Genomic DNA, 21358 nt, shown 5'->3' on the forward strand with positions numbered 1-21358 from the left:
AAACACAGGGCTGCTGATGACCAGATATTTGGGTGGTGGACAATTCTCAACAGAGCAGTGACACTGAGATGGTAGTGTGTGGTACGAGTGTATCAGACTCTGCGGTGTTGCTGGGGGTTGTACACACATCAGTGTCACTGCAGGGGTTAGAGAGAGAGACTATTTATAAAACAGTGTAACAAGATTCTGGACATGTGTTTCTGTCTATCAGGCCTGCTCACTGACATACAGGCACACACACACCAACGAACACATGCCAGACCCCCAGAAATCTTCCAGTGAAGGATTGCCATCTTCTAACTGAGACGGACACACTCTGTGGTGGTCTCTGCTTTTTTCTTTCTGTCTTTTTTCTTTTTAGATTTTCCTCAAAGTTGAGACTCCACTTTTTCTGGTTTCCACTTTTCTTTTTCATTTAACTGGACCACCTCTTTACTTATTTCTTCACAAGTTTTGGACTTTAACCTCTCCTGGTCTCTCCTCTAGCTCTCACTCTTCTGTGAGACCTTTTTGTCCCTACTTCTCTTTTTTGTTCCTCTTTTCCTTCCTACCCTCACTGTCTTTGCTCCTGCTGGTCTCTTGTCTCTGGCTATGCACCATGCTGTCCTCTCCTACTGTCATTCTGCAGCCCTACGGACTGCCTGTGTACCCGCAAACTGCCTCCTGCTACCCCAGCTTAGTACAGGTAACCTATCTCTGTCTCCGTCTCTCGCTCTCTCTCTCTGTCTGGCTATGCCTCTCTGTTCTCTTTTTCTTCATAATGTAGTCTTTTATTATTTGGGCCTAGGATTGTTGTTTAGTTTCTTTATAAGAAAGAAAAAGTTACAATAATGATAATAATAATAATAATAATAATAATAATAATAACAACTACATGTATAATAATACATGTGTTTTATAAACACTGAACAATCAGATGGATATAACACCTCTTTGTCACTTCATGTTTAACAAGTCTGGGGTAATAGTCACTGTCACTGGGTTATATTAAAAATACTATATATTAGTATAATATTATATAATAGTTTTTCTAAGTTATGTTAAATTAAGTCATTAAAAAGAAAAAGGATTGCAAAGTTAATCTTGCGATTTCAAAAACTAGTGTACAAAGTGCCTTTTCAAAAAACAAAAAGCAAAAATACAAAGGAAACTAAATTTTCGCAAAAAAATTGGTCCTCAACATGAATCTGACTCTGCTCAAATATCAAGAAAGCTGTTATGAAATAGAATCACATGCTGCTTTGACTCTGATGATTGGCTTGTTGCATTCAGCAGAAGAGCCATAATAATAAACACAACATAAAATAAAAGCCCTGTGAAGAAGTCATGTCATTAACAGAGGTCTTTATCATCCTCCAAACAGCAGAGCTTCTACTGAGGTTTTATAAGATCATGAGTTTGTAATGAATCTTTAGTTTCATATATGTTTGTAAAATAATTTCAGTTGAATTGAGAGTAAAGGAGGAATCTGGGTTGTCGTCTGAGAATCGTCTCATTTGTTTCTATTCTGAAGCAAGGACACCCTGCCCTGCTCTATGTGTGTGTCACCCTGTTAGTGAATATCAGAACAGCTGATAAATGGTGTGTATCTGCTCTCTCTCTCTCTCTCTCTCTCTCTCTCTCTCTCTCTCTCTCTCTCTCTCTCTCTCTCTCTCTCTCTCTCTCTCTCTCTCTCTCTCTTTCTCTTTCTCTCTCTCTCCCGCTCTCTCTCACATTGACTGTATTTTTAGCCTGTTCCTCTCACTGCAGATTAACACTGAGAGATAAATACGTCCCTGTTTTGCAGGAACACACACACACACACACACACACACACACACACACACACATACACACAGACACACAGAAACATAAACACTTAGGTCTGGTATTTCAGGAGGCCTCCAGATTGATCAGTACTGAGGCCAAATTAGTCACTACAGGAAATCTGTTACGTCTTTAAGTATTTGTGGCCTGCAGTCATAACATCAGTAACATACGTGCATATGAGATGAATTTTGAATGTGATTACAGAGGTACTTATGATTTGTGTTAATCTGTAAAGCAGTTGTTTGAGTGTGTCCTATTTTTAGTAATTATCACAATAAAATATGGCTTTTATATTTAGGTTTGAGGAACTAAAAGCCAAAAGATTAATTTGGGTTGCTAAGGATGTAGTTAGTGGTTATTTGTAGGCATTTGTAATACACAGGGATGGATTGCTGACAGGGCAAGTGCCCAGGGGCCTCTGCCTGCCTTGGGGGTCTTAGTGGGGAGGGGGGGGTGGGTACTCCTGGGGTGGATCAAAGACCAGAGACAGTGCACTGTAGATCTAAAAATTACATAGCCCTTGAATATGTAGTGACTAAATATATAAAGTAAAGGTCCCTCAGCGCCTGCCACTATATTTAAATTAATTAGAAGCCCCCAAGCTCCCAACACCCACCAAAATGTGCAAAAATATAACTGTGTATCTTTCCAGCGCTGTTCAGGCACATGTAAACAAACATGAGGTCTTTATTAAAGTTATTTTTCAGATTGTTTATTTTCATGCATTATTGACAGCATGCGGGGCAGTGGGTCTTTCAAAGACGCTTGTGCCCAGGGGACTCTTGAGACCATGATCTTTCCCTGGTAGTCTGGTAATACACATGGGTAAACCCCTCATAAAGATAGTTTTACATAGACCATGTGTGTTTTACATAGACATAGTGTGTGTGCGTGTGTGTGTGTGTATGTGATTTCTCAGCTGTCTCTGAAGGCACCTGGTATCCTGCCACTCACCTTTAACCCCAATACTGACAGCTGGGTGGTGGGCGGGGGTGGGTACAGAGAGTTGTGAAGGTTTGTGTAAGTGAACATATCACAACTTTATGTAACATGGAAAAAATAAATATATGAGAGGAGAAATATAAGAGTTTATGACAGTCTGATCTGTAGAAGCCTTCATCTCTGGAGGAACTGAACTGTGTTTGTTTCTGCTAGAGTGGGAAAGTGGCTGTGTGTGTGTGTGTGTGTGTGTGTGTGTGTGTGTGTGTGTTTGTGTGTGTGCTGTATGCTGGTTAGCCGCTGAAGCAGGACACACTACACTATGTTCTCACTCCTCATGTTTCCACTCCTCATTGCTTATGTCTCATTATTTAAAGATAAATTTCCATTCAAATGAAAAAGTTTCAGATCCTTCAGCAGCAATACTTCAGCTTTAATGTCTGTTTCACATTCCCTCTGCTTTCACCATGACTCACCACAACCCAAGGTGATCTACACCATAGTGCTGATGTGACTGTACGCTGGAAAAAAAGCCTACATTTTTTCTGTATTTCATGTGAAGCAGTTTTATTCAGGTAAATTCTTTGAAATTCACCTGAATAAAATTTTACACTGTATGTGCCAGGAAGAAAAGGGCGATTTGAGAGAATAAAAGGAATAACGGCATGATTAAATGAAAAGTGGGGAACAGAGTTAGCAGGGTAAAGATCAATTAATGAGAAACTGAAGTTTGTATAGGATCAGAAAAAAATGATGTACTTCAACAATAAAACACACAGCTGAAACAACTCCAGTCCTGAGGTGGTACTGATCATATGGTACACACAAACAACAAACCATCTGCTGATGGCTGTCAGCCTTAAAGTGACTGTTCAGTGAAAAATCGAATTGAAGAAGGTTTTCTCTTACCCCAAATTTTGTTGATCAGCCAAAAACATTTGTACTGGATCTGCAAAGTTAATGTAGCTAACAAATAATACAAGCCTATATCCCACCCATCAGCATCATGCACAATACATGCCTAAATCATCACACACTTGATTCTACCCATATGGAAATTTGATATACCGCAATATATCGATTTTAAATATATGACATATATTTGCATATATGGGTTTCTCTTATATATCCAGCTTTTATTTATATAAATTGTAAATAAAAGGACATATGTTTAGCCATATATTAACATATACTGACATATATGTGTGCACATGTAAATAACAACATATGATGTGAAACATTATTCATATATGGTGGGCATACTACTCATATATGCCAATTTTATGTTATATAATATAAGGTTTTGTGCCATGTTCTTTGTTGCTGTATTACTAAACTCTAAAAATTGTGCACATTGTAAAATGTGCAATAAAATAATTCAAACATGAAATAAATGAAAATGTTATTTCCTGACACAATCAAATGATTTTATTATTCAAAAGCAAACAGATAACTGAATTAATTAACTGTATTGAGATGTATTCAATCATGTAGCAGACATCAGACACCCATACCCACAAACATATATATATATATATATATATATATATATATAAAACCACACCATATGACACATTGTTATAAAATGGATAAATGTACATCACAAAAACAGCAGCCGTCTTCAAGGCTAAAACTTGCCCCTTATTTGTTAATTTTTGCAGATATAACCACAGAAAGTCAAGTTGGATTACCTAACAATTGTGGTTTGAGGCAAGTGTGTGATGATTCAGGAATGTAGTTCCCACAATGCCATTTTGCATACAGAAACTTTCCTTACTTGTTAGCTACTTCAGCCTTGTAGCTCCGCTGCAAAACTATAGATTCAAACTTTAGACAGCAAATGTGTCTTGGCCGATCAACTACATTTGGCGTAAGGAGAAAATTGATTTTAAATACTACTTTAGTTAAAAGCTATCTATTAAACCATTTTAATAGACAGCTGAGTTGATTTTTATGAAATTTCACGCCTCCTACTTTATCACTTGCTTTCTTTAAGAGATGTGGAGACTAACATGGTTATATTTGGCCCATGCTATCTACTAGACACCAGGCTCTGGCCTTTTATCACCACAGACTCTGTTTAGTGTCCGTTTAGCTGACGGACAGGTGGGGGTCGAGTAGGAGGATGACTGACAGGGACGAACGAGTGCAGCTGACATGGGCACCCCGAGAGCCTGGATTTCGCACGTTGGGATTGGTGGATGTATGAGATTTATGGTGGGCTGGGCAGGCTGGGGGCAGGCATTAAAGCATGCAGCAGCTGCTGGTGGTAGTAGGGCAGAGCGTGAGATGCACTGAAGGGGTAAGACAGGATATTTGCTTTTCATCTTTTCTTTCTCTTTTGCATTTTTTTTGGTGTTTTTTTGTGTTGTATTGTGGCTGAGCTAAATCTTTCTGTGCTGACTTTGGAATGAGTGACTTATGATTACATTATTTGTTGCATTAATTTCGGAGATGACAAGGTGAATTTATGTACATTGTGTCGTTTTGGGATCTGCAAGCAATATTTGATGCAGTTTTAGCTTTTCATATCATCACTATAATGTGAAGTTGGTTATGGCCTTGCAAACACCAAGAATATCTGGTGAAACAGATAATTACCTGAATATTTAGTCTTTATCAGGCTTTGTTTATTTAAGCTTCTTCTCTAAAGTCTTTGCTGTTTGACATCAGATTTGGCAAGAATTAAAACCTAAAAGCTTGGTTAATGCATTAAGACTCTGACTGGGCAGTTTTAACTTACACCTTCAGTTATAACTTTAATAAATATGTATTAATTTGATTATAATAACTGTATCTCTCTCTTACCATAGGGTGCCCCTGCCCAGGAGGCAGGGCCAGGCAGTGCTGACCCCACCCTTCCTCAGGTATATGCCCCACCCCCTTCATATCCACCACCAGGACAAGCCCCGCCCACACCAGCTGGCAGACTCCCACCCCTTGATTTCAACTCTGCCCACCCCAGCTCAGAGTACCCGGACCACCACCAGTTGAGAGTCTACCAGAGCACTCAGCATGAGGGGGCGGAACCTATAACTGCCAATAACACGGTAAGGACGAACTGATTAGTCATTGGACAGATAGGTAAGAGTAGGGTAGTGGTGTTACACAGCAGGAAGAAAAGTATTCAGTTAGAGGAGTTTGTCTAAACAATGGAAAATCACATAAGAAGGACAAAGTAAGCCTAAACCCATACTCGAGTAAAAGTATTGTTTCTTTACTTGCTGACTCAAGTAAAAGTACTTTTCCAGAATGTAGTACAAAAGTATCAGGCCAATAAAAACTACTTAAGAATGGCCCCTGAACTTCTGATTATATCCAGCATCTATCATCATAGAAAGTGTGGTCTGCTATGTGCTGTTCTTCTTTTATTGATGCACTCTTAGTCTGAAATAAAATGCTAAAGATGAAAAGTCAGAGGTATGTTCAATTGCAAAGCAGTAAAGATGCTGCCACTAATGTAACATAAAGAAATTAAACACAATAACGGAATTAGTATCTAAATCTTATAAATAAAGGGTAACTGAGTAAAGAGTAGATTCCTCACGAATACAGAAGTAAAAGTATGAGTATTTGAAAATACATGTACAGCCTACATGTAATTCAGTAAATGGAACAAGTTACTGCCCACCTCTGAGTATGTTACACTCAATTAAAGGTATGTGTTATAAAGGTATGGGTAAGTACTGCGTTCTCTGTATAACTGCAGCAGAACCTCTAAGTACATTAAGGATCTACATTTACAGCATTTTTGGGCCTTTTGGTCTGAAATAAAATACTAAAGCTCAACAGTGAGAGGTGTGAGCAACAATAGAACAGTCTGACACAACAAAAATGAAGAAACCCAGAAATGAGTCAAACCCCTTAAATGGTCAGGTCCCACTGGCCGGTCAAAGTTTTATTACTTATATAACCAAAGAATAGCTCAGCCAGTTTGCATTGAAGTCCCTGTAGTTACTGAATAATAAGCCTTAGCATGTAATAAGCCTGAGATTTTAGGGGGTTAAATCCAAAAGAACAGATCTAAATGTAAACTGAGGAAAAGTACTGAACCAAGAAAAAAAACCCTTTCCTTAAAAATGTACTGCAGTCCAATGTACTAGACCACAGCATTATCAGTGCAAAACAGCACAGCAGAAGTCTCAGAGCAGTGTATATGAGGCAGTGTGATGACACATAAGACGTTGTCCAGGGACTTCTCCTGGCCTGCTATACATATCCTCTCTCTGCTGAGAGTTACCAGCTCTCACCATGTAAGGCAATCCAGCTGGCACACACATCGGGGGAGGAAGGGTAGGAGGGGATTTGTTTATGAAACCTTGCTCCCCATATCTCCCCTTCAGTCACACGTTTGGACACACCTGATTAATCTTAAAGACTCTTCAAAACTTGTTTGAAAGACACTAAACGTAAAAGTAAAGAAATGCTTTTAAATGCCTTCCCAACAGAACATGAAAAAATGTTGAACCACAATCAATGTTATCTTGATTAGTAATATTAACATTTACCCTTTAATGTACCTCGTTCATTGGTAGGATGTCTGTCCTCGTCAGTGCGTTTAAACCAATTAGGTGTGCAGTAATGTGCAGTGGGTCTAAATATCTCTGTTTAGTATAATGTTATTTGTTATTTCATAATTATTTTAATATGTGAAAAATTGTGAAAATAAGGAGAACCCTTTACGTGTAGTTGTGTCCAAATGTTTGACTGGTACAGTACATATATGCAGGCCAGCTGAGGAGATCTGGGAGTCCGTTCTGTCCAGTTATATTGTTAATGGGAAGTAATAATGTCAAATACAGAGGATACTAGTAATTTGTATGTTTACGCTGTAAGACATCTGTGTATCACTTTGAAGGCTAATAATGTAAGTGTACTCTCATATGCAGCTACATTATTAGCCTTAAATGTTCAGTAGCAAATGTTAAATGAATTATATTTTATTACATGGAGTTTAAAGGAATAGCTCAGCCAAATTTGCTGAAATGGCTAACAGTGAGTGAAGGCAAGGATGCATAGTGTTGCTCGGTGGCTATTCGTTTTCATTCACTGTTAGCAAAATTAGCTTTTCTGACTGAACTGTTTCTTCAACATTGATGAACTGTGCAATGATTTGTTGATGCATCAACTTGAACAGATGCCAGTTTAGAGCTGTAGTTAGTGAATTATTGTAAGAAATGAAAAAGCTGAGGATGCCTCTGGGTCAGTTTGATTGCTCTGTGTGGCTCAGCCTGTGCGTACTGTGTAATGAACACAGGCTGTAGTGTGTAATGAAAACAGTGGTGTTAGCCTTTCTCTGCAGAAACCTCTCCTCACTGAAGGCCACATTATTATATCCCACCACTAGAGAGCGCCAGTGTTACACGCTCCAGATTTTCGGATAAACGGCTGTCGCCCATGAAGGGGCGGGTCAAGGGGGGCAGGCAGACCAGATGACCCGCTCCTCTCTCCCTGCAGTTTCGTCCAGGTTCAGTCAGATAAACACTTTGCATCGTGATATGATAGCACCAACCCCCCACCCACCCCTAAAACCCACCCCATCCCCAACCCCAGCTCTCTCAGTGTACACGTACCCCTGCTGTGTCTGTGAGCTATGTGTGAGGATGATGATGCTGACGATGATGGTGATGATGATGATGAAGGCGTTTCACCAGTGCCACCACAGCTGCAGCTCTGGTGCACCCAGAGTTAACTGTAACCTAACGACTGTTAATTTGTGTGTCTGTGTTGTTGTGGTGCTGGTCTGTGTCTGTGAGTTTCTGTCCATTTTCTTCTCTTCCCCTCCTATTAATATTTGCCCTTTTTCTTGGAATCTTGCGTAACGAAGTTTAACCTTGTCAGCAGAATCACAGCACCGTGGCTGGCCTGTCACACACCTTGGGACTCCCCAAACCCCCCGGCTTTCTGCACAACTTCCTCTCGCTGCTCTCATTTCCTCTGTCTCTCACCTTGCTGCACCCTCCTCCTCTCTCACTATCTGTCTCTCACTCTCTTTCATGCCCTGTCCCACCTTACTTTATCCAGCTGATTTCTCTGCCTTTCTGTACCTCACTTTCTTTCTCTCTTTCTCCTGTCTCTTTCCATCTCCCTCTCCTTTCCTCTCTCCTCCTACTCCCTCTCCCTCTCTTTTTTCACTGTTTTCACATTTCTCTGTTTTCTCTTTGTCTCTATATCACATTCTCTCTTTTCCCCTGTCTCCTTCCATCTCCCTCTTATCTCCCTTCTCATTCTCTCACTTTCTCCCCTTTTACTTTCTCAACATATTTTGTCTCTTTTTTCTTCCCTCTCCCCTTCTTTTTGTCTCTCTTTTTATGTCTTTCACCTATCTACCTCTCTCTCTCTCTCTCTCTCTCTCTCTCTTCTCTCTTACACCCCCCTCCTCTGCTCCCCCTCCCTATTTTGGCCACAGCTGCAGCTTATCCCTTTTTTACCTTCTGCATAATAGATGTGTATCTCTGACTGCTTTACTATTCATCTCATTTGACCAACACTGCGCTCAGTTTTTATTCTTCACCATTTTTAAATTTTTCCCTCCAATTTTGTTTTTCCATTTTTGCCTTTTTTGCTTGAAGTTCTTTTCAGCTTTTTAAAGTTCTTTACCTTTTTCTAATCCTCAGTCACCTCTTTCTCACTGATCCAACCTTTTTGTTTGTTTTGTTTTTGCATTTTTATTCTTAATCACCTGTTTTTTTATTTGTAATGGTATAACATAAACGCTTTAATCTTTGATGTTTATTGTAACGAGTGTAACAGTTTTGTGGCATTTGGTGAGATAGGCTGCCACAGACACATACACTGGCATCGTGATGCATTGTGGGATGGTGGATGTTTTGGGTTTGACGCACAGTTATGTGTAGTATTGATCTGCATGGGGGCATTTTATTCACAGTTTTGATAAAATAAACAGTCTTATGTGACATGTAACAACGCTTCAAGAACCACTGTAATCCCTTACGATATTTCAGCCACAGTGTTTGAGCCACAGCCCCTGGAGAGATCCCTTTACCTTCAGGGGCTTTATCCTATTGAGTATACCACTGATGTGAAAGTATGTAAAGTTGCTGATCAATTTTCAACATGTAGAGCGTGTTCATCTGATCTGTTTCTAACGGGCATGTATTTAGAAAGCTCACTAAAATGGAGACTTGGTCACGGCTCCTCACTTTTGCTTGAGAAGAGTCACTGGATGGGGAATGCTCATGTGCTTTTTGTGATCACTTTGTAGAAATGTTTTTTCCCCGGTGGAACTGTGTTGCTCTTTCATGTAGTAATTGCAAGATTTTTGAAGTTATGATATGAACAAAATGTAACTGTAAAGGTACACAAAGCGAAACACTGCACACTACGTAATCTCTGCCAGTCACGCCACTTTTTCCAGCCTGCTTAAATCTGTTAATACAGACAAAATTCAAATAAAAGCTCTGCTTCGTGTACCATTATGCTTACATTTAAGCTTAAATATTTCCTCTTACTCCTCTCCTGTAATTTTCTCTCCATGCTTTCTCCTACACCGCTTTTCTTATTTTTCTCTTCACTGTCTCTGTCATGCTTGGCTTCTCAGGACGATGCCCTGGCTCCTGTGACCTCTGAACCCCAGCCTCTGAGTGCCTCTGTGGCAAGTGGTGGCGGCGGAGCAGGTAGCGGGGGTGAGGAGGAGGGGTCGGGTAAAGCACAGCCCAAAAGACTCCATGTGTCCAACATACCGTTCAGATTCCGAGACCCGGACCTGAGACAGATGTTTGGGGTAAAAAAAGACAAAAAAAAAGTTTCCCATTAATATTCATGAGTTCACATTTCAGTGTCCCAGGAACTGTATAACAGCATTAAAAGGGAATTCCACCAATTTTTCAAAATGTCTGCATAATTACATGATTAAGGTGTATGTCATTCAGAGTGGCTGCTGACAGGACTATTCTCAGTAGTGGTGATGGGAACCAGACATCTGAAGAGTGTAGTGCTTTAAAAGCTCCCTCACAGAAAGATTTTTATAAAAATGCTGCTTGATATCTGTGACATTGTTTTACGACAGCTTGGAGAAAAGATTCTGGCTGATTTTTTTTTTATTCATTCATGGTGGAGAAGTATATGCAGAGTGTTGTAAGGCAAAATAGTACCCAAAGGCTATAACGTTACTGTATTACAGACTATACTCCCCAAAGAAACTTTTTTTCAGGTTGACCACTAATTGACCATAATCATATCTACATGCAAACTCAGAAGACACGTGCAGATCCACTGGTTGTTTTGAATGAGCAAATAAACGTAAATAAAATATAAAAGGCCTATATTTTCTGTGGTTCCTATCACGACGCGTACAGAAGTCTGTATCGACAGGCTGGATCAGCCTTTCTCAACCAGGGTGCCGTCTAGCTTCGTCAGGGGTGACTTCAAAAAAATATTCGAATGTTGCTGATGTAATAAAAGGAATTAAAATTCCAAAAAACGATAGTTACGCAACTTACAGTAAATATCTACATTATTAGCCGCTTCATACATCATTAAAATTTGTCTCACGTGCCCCTTCCCCCATATCACAACGTCAACGCTGGAGTCAGCGTATGACTACGTAAATGCTGACGTAAACAGCATACAACAGTGTTTTTTTTTTTTGCATTACCGGGGAAAGCATCGCGAGTGTTGCTGGAAGCACACATGCTAACATAGAACGTTTTTTTAAAAAAGAAAGCCTCCTGAATCAGAGCGCTCTGAATCTGATTCACCAACTTCATCATTCAGTGGTAGCGCCGCAGCGATATGTATTTGCGTATGTGGTATGGGGTGTGCGCGTGCGCGCGTCCGTGTGTATGTGCGTGCGTGTGAGTGTGTGTGTGTGTATACGTGTGCGTGTGAGTGTGTGTGTGTGTACATGTGTGTGTGCGTGTGTGTGTGTGTGAGCACCCGTCCGAGGAATGCAAAGTGTTTTTAATACATTTTAGACGCGACTCGGGGTTTTGCATACTTTGAAGCAGGGGTGTCAAACTCAACCACTAAAAGAGAAATATTAAAACATTTCAACAAATCATTGGGCCAGCTGTGTTTTCATTTTATTTAATTAACATTGGCCATTGTTTGTTTAAAATATGCCAAGACTGCAAAAACAGGCACTGAATACATGAACGATTCAAAAATGATTTTAAATAGAAACAGATTGTTTTATATAAAACAATAGACTACATTAACTCCAGATAACTGTTAAATGTCCCCAGTGTACAGTAATTTTTTACTGTACAGTGCCGGGCCTGAAAAAAGTTTGAGAAACACTGGGCCTTTTGCTCTCCTCTTCTTACAGGTAAAACTGTAGTGTGAAGTAATACCACTTTCAACAGAATTTCATAGAAATAATTCATATGAAGTACAACGTGATTTGTTATTGCTGATCATTGCAAATTTTAAGCATTACAATACATGGACCGGTAGATAAATATACCTGGACTCTCTTATAATGTGCAAATATGAGCAGTGATGTTTATCAAAGATCTTTTGTCTTTAAGCAATTCGGCAAGATTCTGGATGTGGAGATCATCTTCAACGAGAGAGGGTCAAAGGTCAGTAAATGTCAGATGACAGACCTTTACATTTCTCCCTCTCATCCAGAAGTGTTCTCCTCTTATCCCACGCACTTGTTGACTGATTCAATGTTTGGGCTTAGGGTTTTGGCTTTGTGACGTTTGAGAACGCAGTGGAAGCAGATCGGGCCCGAGAGAAACTCAACGGCACCATCGTGGAGGGCAGGAAGATTGAGGTAAATGATGTCATTACGTCATGTTTGGCATGCAAAATTTTCTTCTTTAGTTTGTATTGCAGCTGTAAGGCTAATGTAGCCAGCAAGTAATGTAAGCCCACTAATTCTATCACATCACAGTCATACTTGCATGAAACTGGGCCAAGTTCTCAAGTCGGTTTTTGACACTGTATGACATACTGGTATCTGTTATATAGAGAATTTCATAGGTAAATTCCCCTTCTCAGCATCCAGTCCACTGCTATCAGGCTTCTTTTCATGTGGTGACTCTAAGGTTTTCTGAGCACTGAGAGTAGCCTGAGTGTAAAACTGTCAGTGTTTCCTCACTGCAGGTTAACAATGCCACAGCCAGAGTGGTGACCAAGAAGCCTCAGACTCCTCTCGTTAATGGTGAGCTCACACCTATTGTATTCTAGGATACTAAAAATGACTGACAGATACTAATATAATAAATGCTAATATGCTAAATGCTTTAGATGTACTGCTCATATTCTTTTGTTTTTTTTTATGAATCATAACTCATTTCTCTCTATCTCTAGCTGCAGGATGGAAGATTAATCCAGTAATGGGAGCCATGTATGCCCCTGAACTTTATACCGGTATGTTATTAGACCTTTAACAGCAGTAGCAGTAGCAGTAACTATGACTAACACAAGCTCTCTAAATTATATACATTTCTAACTGGCTAATTTGTTTATTGCAGATGATTGCTTGTTTGGGTTTCTTATAAATAATAATTTAGATTTAATTTTTTTACAGTTATAAATGCTGTATTCTCTTTGTATTTAGGTAGTATGATTTCTTTGTCCTTCTTCCATGAATCCTCCTCATGTTTCACACTATTGGCAGTTCTTCATAAACGTTATGCTTTTATGTGCCCACGTGCAAGGATTAACTGTTGTTGTAACTGCATCTGTGTTAGATGGCTTTGAGAATCTGAAAGCCTGTCTAAGTTGAACGTGCTTCATTAGACAGACCAACTACAAGCCAAAACAAATAGAAAAACACCTTTATCTTTTAAGCTTTTTCTCCTCATCATCCCCTTTTTGCTCCAGATGTGTAAGTTCTTTTTTGAAACATGATTAACCAGTTGCTTTTTCTCTCACACTCAAGCAACTTAGACAACATAATGGTACAGTAAAAACCTAGAAGTTGTTAGGGGGGCCCCTGCCGGCCGCAGGGCGCTAAGCAGCTATTTATACTGCCTATTAGCTAGAGCAGACACTGTTTAACAGTAATGACCTGCTCCCAAGACCTTCATGAGGATTCTACAGTAAATAAAGATTCTGCAAAAAAATTTGGTAAAATTCCTGATGTCTTTTGTAAATGACCTTTTTCCTCTACCGTAGTTGCCAGCTTCCCATATCCTGTTCCCACCCCAGCTTTGGCTTACAGAGGCTCCACTCTTCGGGGGCGTGGCCGTGCGGTCTACAACACAATACGCTCAGCCGCTACAGCAGCCACACCCGCCGCTGTTCCAGCCTATCCAGGGTCAGTATTGTTCTCTCTGTACTCTTTTATCCAAGACTCCAGCCTGGAGTCTTTCCTATGATGATTTATTTTAAACTAAATTCTGCTGCTCTGTTGACCTACCTTTCATCAAAACTGAGAAGCAATAACACTCACTGTCCACTTTATTAGAAACTGCTATTAGGTCTACCTATAATCCTATATCAGTTTCTGACCAAAGAGACACTCATGGCTGAATATTTTTGGACGGTGGAGTGCTCTTGACCTAGCAGTAACACTGATGTGTAAAAACGTCAGGAACACCACTGTTTCTTATACACTCATACCAGCGCCACATGCACAATCATACCACAACCATATCAGTGTCACTGCTGTACTGAGAATAATCCACCACTCAAATTATGTCTGGTTAGCAGTGGCCCTGTGGTCAGAAACTGACCAATGATATTAGGTAAACAGTGACTAAGAAAGTGTGCTTCACGAGTAAGGTAAAGAAGGTGGAGCTCATAAAGTCGCCACTAAGTGGAGGTACAAGATTTGTAATAAAATGGATAGTGAATGAATACCCAGTGTATAGCTAGTTTTTCCAGGGAACTGAGTCTCTACCCTCCTTTTTCAAGCCTTTTCAGAAAAAAGGCTAAGAAAAATATGGGACAATAAATGCCACAGATGTAGGAGAAAATTTACAGAAGAGTCACAATAACATCTGCACATTTAGGAAATCTGTCTATATCTTCTCTCAGCATACGGCCCTTTCTTAAAAAGCAGTCAATACAAAGTGAGGCAAACAAATCCTCCTGTGCTGATCGATATAGTCTTTTATATCATGCCACTATAAAAGCATGTATAAAGCTAGTGTATTTAGTGGGACATGCAGAATGTTTTTTAAATGACCCCCTGCTGCAGCAGCTACATCCATATGGATAACAGAAAAGTAACTTAAGACATGGTTGTTACATTTGACGTAACTGGTCACAGTTTGGTGTGTGAACATCACAAATTGTTTAGGCCTATTGGGGTACCCTGCACTCTGTAAAATGTATAATAAACTTTTCTAATAGCTATGATATATGCAGTCATACTTGCCTTGGCATGCTGGGAGCCCTACACAACCTGCGTAGTTTGCACATAGGAAGAACTGCCACTATGTATGTCCTCTCTGATTATCTGCCTATGCTTGCTGGTGTGCTGTCATTATACAGGGTGGTTTATCAAGATGGACTCTATGGAACTGAAGTCTATGTGAGTTTCCCAATTGCGTTTTACAATCTCTAATACAAATGCTTCACATTACTATATAAACAGCACTTGACATTAATCTTGTTTCATTTTCCTTCTCTTCTCTTTGTTCAGGGAGGATATCCTGCCACATACCGGGTCGCTCAGTCACCCTCAGCCGCAGCCACAGCTGCTTACAGTGATGGGTGAGATACACCTCATTGACTAGTTCATCTCATACCAAGAGTTTGACCTTTACCCTTTTACTGGCTCTCACACATAGGTCTGCCTTATATGAAGTACCACACAATTTGCCATTGAGACAGTTGACCATTGACCCTGCGCTCATTACAAGGGTGAAAAACCATTCTTCTCTGTCCCTGCAGGTATGGGAGAGTGTATGCCACTGCGACTGACCCTTACCATCACTCTGTCGGGCCGACCACCACCTACGGAGTTGGTACAATGGTGAGAGATTCAGTAGTACTTTTTTCCTATTCAGTAACACTTCTTACTCAAAATAAATGAACATTACTCTTTTTTGTTTTAGGTTTAGTCTAAGTGCTATAGCCTTGAGCACAGCCAAATAACTACATTATTTGCAAATGTTAAGTATTCATTAAGCTAGCTAAACAAACTGTTTGTTTTATTATTCTATGCTTTTTTTCATATTCATGGGTTGCAGTTTTACGCTTGAACCACAAAACTTTGCACAATCGTAGAGTCAATATAGTAATAATGTGCTTGTGCTTTAGGGATCGATCGCAAGTACGTTTTTCATACAGTGTTCATTCAAACACAATGTACAAATCTAACCGCCACAAATGATGTCAGAGAGGACAACTCTCACACTGCTAGCAATCACCTGGAATTCCTCAGCAATGGCCTAGCAAATCTTAGCAACCACCTGGGATAACATAGCAATGCCTTAACAACCACATGGGATTCTATAGCAAAGACTTTATGAAGCCATCTTATAGTTTGTTTGCAAACTTTCCCCTTCTGTTAAAATTTTTATTGTTATTTAAAGTTTCCATTGTTAATTATATTGAGGCATTATTCCTTCATTATTACTAATATTAGCATCTTTGGTTGAAGTCTTCCTTTAAACAACTTGCTAAAGGCTGATGCATTTGTATTAGCATAATTATTTGAAAAGTTACATAGTCTATTCATAATAATTATGCAAATCTGACTGTGTTCAGATCTCTGCATGTTTGCTCTACATTACATTTGAATGGTGACACTTTGCTTGAATGCTGCTATATAACATTGAAATAACCATACCATAAACATGTCATAGTAGATGTCATATGCTAATATGACTTGTGATGTCCAATAATATAATAGTGTCATGTTACTGTGTCAGTAATCGTCATGACAAATGTCATTATGTTTAGGGCCCATATCTTAAATTTGTCAAAGTTATTTTTCCCCTGAGGTCAATGTGTGTGGGTTGTTTTAATTAAAGTTAATTAAATTAAGTCCTAGGTCATTTTTTCCTGACCATGTCCAACCTCTCTTTATCCCTTAAAAATAAACAGGCTGTTTATGTTTAAGACTGATATGAGCTCTGTTCTGAATGGCTGTCCTGTATTGTGCCTCATTCAAAGACAGTCTAGGTTGAAATAATTATAACTTCAGCGTGAGTGGGCGGGGCTAAACTGCTGTAGGCTGAATAAGTGTATAAATGTAAATCCCACGGCTTCTGTGACATCACAGAAACTGTGCATTCAAAACAGTCTTGCAGGTCAGTTTCCATATATGGCATGTGCTGGGGAGTGAACGGCACGTCTTTACACGCTACATCAAACTATTTGAAGGATGTGAGGTAAATTTCCTTGTGTCATATCATGACTGCAAATTAGTGTACACTCAGCAAAAATTCACAAGTGACAAGCTGTCGTGGCATTAATCAAACATTATGGTACATCATGACAACAGGAATGACAGCATGATTCTGTTATATTACAAAATCTGAACAAATTCTTTCAACAGCATATAACATCTGCTATGACATGTTTATGTTAATACTATGTAGCAGAGTTTAAGTGAAGTGTTAACAAATTGTCTTTCTCCTTTTTTTGAATGCAGGCGAGTTTATATCGAGGAGGGTACAATCGTTTTACCCCTTACTGAACCAAACACCTCTGCAACATCTCTGTCACCCAGCGGGACTCAAAGGTCACTCCCATCGCAGCGCAAGACGGCCGCTGACCTCATGTGACTCTGAATGTTATTGTTTCTGCGCTGTCTGAGCTGACCTGAGTGGTCTTATGTGCCTGAACTGAACCTATTTATTTTCAAAAATAGTCTGGAGTGCTCAAAGTATTTATTGAAGCGTAAAAATTGCCCCAACACTGAACCCCAGAGTCTGAGAAGATCCACTGGAATGTTAGTGCATTTTCTAATGTGGTGCTCATGATACTGGCACTAATTACAGGTTAAAACATCTAGGGAACATCTTTTAAAAACCCATTACTGCTTATATTAACAAGCAGCACTCTGTGTGTGATTCAGAATTACTCATATGATGACTTAAAGGGCTATTTCAGCCAAAATGCTGAAAAGAAGGAAGGCCATGGCCATGCCCATCTCTGGTTTTCTGCCTCACTCATTTTGGCTGAACTTACCCTTTAATAATATGCTCCCTGAGAAGTAAAAGCACTGTTGGCCTTTGCAGTGGATGTTCTTCAGATGCACTGGCACTGCCCAGCTTTGTCCAGTCTGGGATTTTTGTTACACTGTAGTATACAGTAATATACAAGTTACACTGTAGTATATGGTCACTCTTACTGATTTTGAGTGTGTGTGGGTGTGTGTGTGTGTGGTTGTGTGTGTGTGATTTTATAATGGTCAAATGTGAAACTGTGAGGTACAGTGATGGCACCAGTGCAGGTGACAAGTTTTATTGTATATTTATCATCATCACATGTTCTTTATGATCTACCTCTCTGCTGAAAATTTTTCTTTTTCCTTCTGTTTGCTCTTATGCTTCACCTTTAACAAGAGATCAGTGCTTGATTTGTTACAGTCCAGCACTACTGCTGTCTGTACATCAGTATGATTCTCTGTCATCATCTCATTTTCCAAAACAATCCGTAAGGTGCTTCTGTTAGTTTCCTCCTCGCTTAAAGGAATAGTTCACTGAAAGAAACAAATTTACACAATGGATGCTAACTGTTGATCAGCCAAGACATGTTTGGTGTCCAAAGTTTGCTTTGAGGCCAATGTAGTCATGTACTGGGAGCTTATACTGCACCAGTTAGTGACTAAATCATCACAAATTGCCTCAAACCAAAGTTTTTAGTTTTTTCATTGTGTTTTATGGGGGCTCCTCTACCTTTTGCAACTTGCGGCCCACTTAACCGACCGAAAAAGACCAAAAAAGATTCCCGCAATAAAGATGTAGCCGGCCTGGGCCCAGTTTCCCAAAAGCATCCTTGTGTTAAGGAGATCTTAACTGGTAGAGAGAGTGTTCAGTTTGATGCTCACTCTACCATTTAAGAATTGTCTTCATGTGATAAGATGCTTTCAGAAAACATGGCCCAGATTGTTTTCAATGCAAGCACAATAATCGATTTCATGCGACATAATCAACACCAAAAAATATATGCAAATTTTTTTAGCCATTTAGTCCTCTTCTCTTCTGTCAGTTTATCTTTTGCCCTTATCTTGTGCCCACGCCTAAACCACCACTGCACACTGTCCAGGAAACATGAATTACTCTGCGCAGTGCAGCTTGTGTCACACTCCACTGACTTCTCACTTGTGCTCTGTAATGCAGTCTGGAATGCAGATAATATTCATCTAATGAGGGGTTTAAGGTTAGAACACTGATGTTATCATCACATTATGTGTTTTAAGTTTTATGAGATTACTGATGCAGTTCACATCTGCCGCTCTGACGACACTTTTCGTCCACAAACTTGAGCACCTAACATTCATTTCTCTTTCTTCTGTATCTGCTCTGAATTTTCTCTCTCACTTCTGCTGTAAATAAACCATCTCTCTTATGCTTCTTCTGCTGCTGTCTGTTCTTCTGTTTTCTCTCTGGCTGCTTCTGTTTTTTGCTCCTGTCCTGCGTCTTTCCAGGGCCTTTCCTTTCCTCTTTGCTGCACATGTGCAAAAATAATCCACCCCCTTAGTCTTACAAAACTCTTTGCGTGGTGACGCAGACTATCTGAGACAGACACACTTCATTGTTTCATTATTAGCTTCTGTTATTCATTTGACCAGCTGAATTGCACTTTAGCAAGAATTTACTAAAATTATGTTTAAATAAAATAGTATTTTGTAAATGACTAATTACTTCAAAAAATCATATTTATTTTGTAAATAACTAATTACTTTATGAAATGGCAAACATTTATCTTTATAATCTTTTATAATCTTATAATATTTTTATACATTTTATGATCTGTGAGGACTTGTTTTAAAAAATGGTGCAAATTCCAATTTTGAATTTAAGATTAATAATTTAGCCATAAATCTTCTTAATGAAAGCAGATATTATGATTGGCCTTCTAACATGGGCTGCATGTTGGTCTCCTGTGTTGCTGTGTAAGTGGTGCAAGAGATAGAAACTTATTTAAAAAATTATTACTTTATTTTTAAAAAGTTTATTAAAAAGTATTGTGCTGAAAGCAAACAAAGGTCAAATAGTCACATTTGCAGAAACATGTTTGCTCTTATAGCTCTGTCATCTGTCCCCTTCACTTCCTCTTTCTCTCCCGAAAGAGAGCGTCTCGGCCACTCGCAGGGATTCTGCTCTTAACGTACGATCATCTGATAAAAATCTAATCTAACACTTTGAAACTAATTTACTTTCATCCTCTCTCCCTCTCTTCCTCTCTCTCCGTGTGCTGATCAGCTTCTCCTCTTCTTCAACTGCATGCTTTCACACTTTCTTTCCATCTTTTGTTCTGTTGCTTCTTATGGTTTTCTCTCCTTTTTCAGAGTTATTGCTTTCTTTCCTTCTTTGTATCTTATTGCATGTCTTTCTGTAGACTTTTCTGTAATTTCACTGCAGGCTCCCACGTATTCAAACTTACACTGTGCATGTTCACGACAGCACTGATTCTATATATAGAGCTCTAGCAGTGTCTGACTGCTGACTGCAGGGTTTTGCTGATTCCTCTGTATAGAAGTTCAGGTACTTTCTCTCTAAAACTACTTTTCTTTATGCCATTCACAAATAACAAAAATACCACCTCTGAAAAAACTCCTTGCCTTCTTTCTTCCTCTTTTTCCTTCTTGCTTGCTGTCTTTATATTTCTGGGCTTTTATTTCTCTTTTGCCTTCTTGAGTTTTTCTTTCATTTTTTTAACCTTTTTTCTCTCTTCTTTCTTCCATTGTGCCTTTCTTCCTGTTCCTTGCCCTTTTAATCTTTCATTCATTTATCTTTCTTTCTTTTTTCTTCTTTCTTCCTTCTTACTTTCTTTCATTTCATCTTTAATTGTGCCTTTCTTTCTCATTCTTCCCTTCTTTCTTTCTCTCTTTGTTTCTTTCATTCATTCATTGTCTTTACTGTTTCTTTCTTACCTTCATGTCTTTATTGCCTTCTCTCTGTCTTTCATTCATTCATTCTTTCTTTCTTTTTCTCTTCCTCTTTCTGGCCTTCTTTCTCATTCATTCTTTCTTTTTCTCATTTGTTTTCTTTTTTGCTTTCTTTCTTCCTCTTTCTTATCTTCTTTCTCATTCATTTTCTTTCTTTCATTCTTTCTTTCTTTCTTTCTTCCTCTTTTTCGTCTTGTTTCTCATTCATTTTCTTTCTTTCTTTCTTTCTTTCTTTCTTTCTTTCTTTCTTTCTTCCTTTTTCATGCATTCTTTCTCAGTTATTCTCTTTATTCTTCATTCTTTCATTTTCTTGTGTTCTTTCTTTTTCTTTCATTGTATCTTCATATCTTTCTTGACTTCTCTCTCTTTCAACCCCTTTCTTTTTCTTTCTTTCTTTCTTTCTTTCTTTCTTTCTTTCTTTCTTTCTGCTATGTCTCTGCTTGTTTTTCTGCCGTTCTTCTCTCTGTATTTTATTGTGTCGTTTGATATTTGCATGCTTTACTCAGTTCCTGTCTATCCTGCTTTCAAACGTTTTCTCCTCCCTCTTGCATTTCTTTCCTGTCTTTCTTTCTTTCTTTCTTTCTTTCTTTCTTTCTTTCTTTCTTTCTTTCTGCTCTGTCT

At 39.0% G+C, this 21358-nt stretch overlaps 1 protein-coding gene across 2 annotated transcripts; it reads left to right on the top strand.

Annotated features, from left to right (window-relative positions):
• The first annotated feature begins 332 nt into the window (after positions 1 to 332).
• Positions 333 to 19205, top strand: rbfox1l (RNA binding fox-1 homolog 1, like). Of its 2 annotated transcripts, none has more exons than XM_036588846.1 (12): positions 333 to 685; positions 5562 to 5798; positions 10310 to 10492; positions 12240 to 12293; positions 12398 to 12490; positions 12823 to 12880; positions 13030 to 13089; positions 13840 to 13981; positions 15163 to 15202; positions 15314 to 15384; positions 15565 to 15646; positions 17273 to 19205. In XM_036588846.1, the coding sequence occupies exons 1-12, from the start codon at positions 599 to 601 to the stop codon at positions 17315 to 17317; spliced, it is 1152 nt and encodes a 383-aa protein (XP_036444739.1). In that variant the 5' UTR covers positions 333 to 598; the 3' UTR covers positions 17318 to 19205. The 2 variants fall into 2 exon arrangements, with proteins under 2 accessions (XP_036444739.1, XP_036444747.1); XM_036588854.1 differs by lacking the exon at positions 333 to 685 and adding an exon at positions 4985 to 5050.
• Positions 19206 to 21358: the final 2153 nt, after the last annotated feature.

The sequence above is a fragment of the Colossoma macropomum genome, unplaced genomic scaffold (assembly GCF_904425465.1).
Source record: "Colossoma macropomum unplaced genomic scaffold, Colossoma_macropomum, whole genome shotgun sequence".
NCBI classification, from domain to species: Eukaryota; Metazoa; Chordata; class Actinopteri; order Characiformes; family Serrasalmidae; genus Colossoma; species Colossoma macropomum.

Excerpts from the sequence above, each read along its gene's own strand:
- rbfox1l (XM_036588846.1), top strand. The coding sequence starts at position 599 with ATGCTGTCCTCTCCTACTGTCATTCTGCAGCCCTACGGACTGCCTGTG. Across the intron at positions 12,881-13,029 it reads TCAGACTCCTCTCGTTAATG|CTGCAGGATGGAAGATTAAT; the intron begins GTGAGCTCACAC and ends CTCTATCTCTAG. Across the intron at positions 15,385-15,564 it reads ACAGCTGCTTACAGTGATGG|GTATGGGAGAGTGTATGCCA; the intron begins GTGAGATACACC and ends CTGTCCCTGCAG.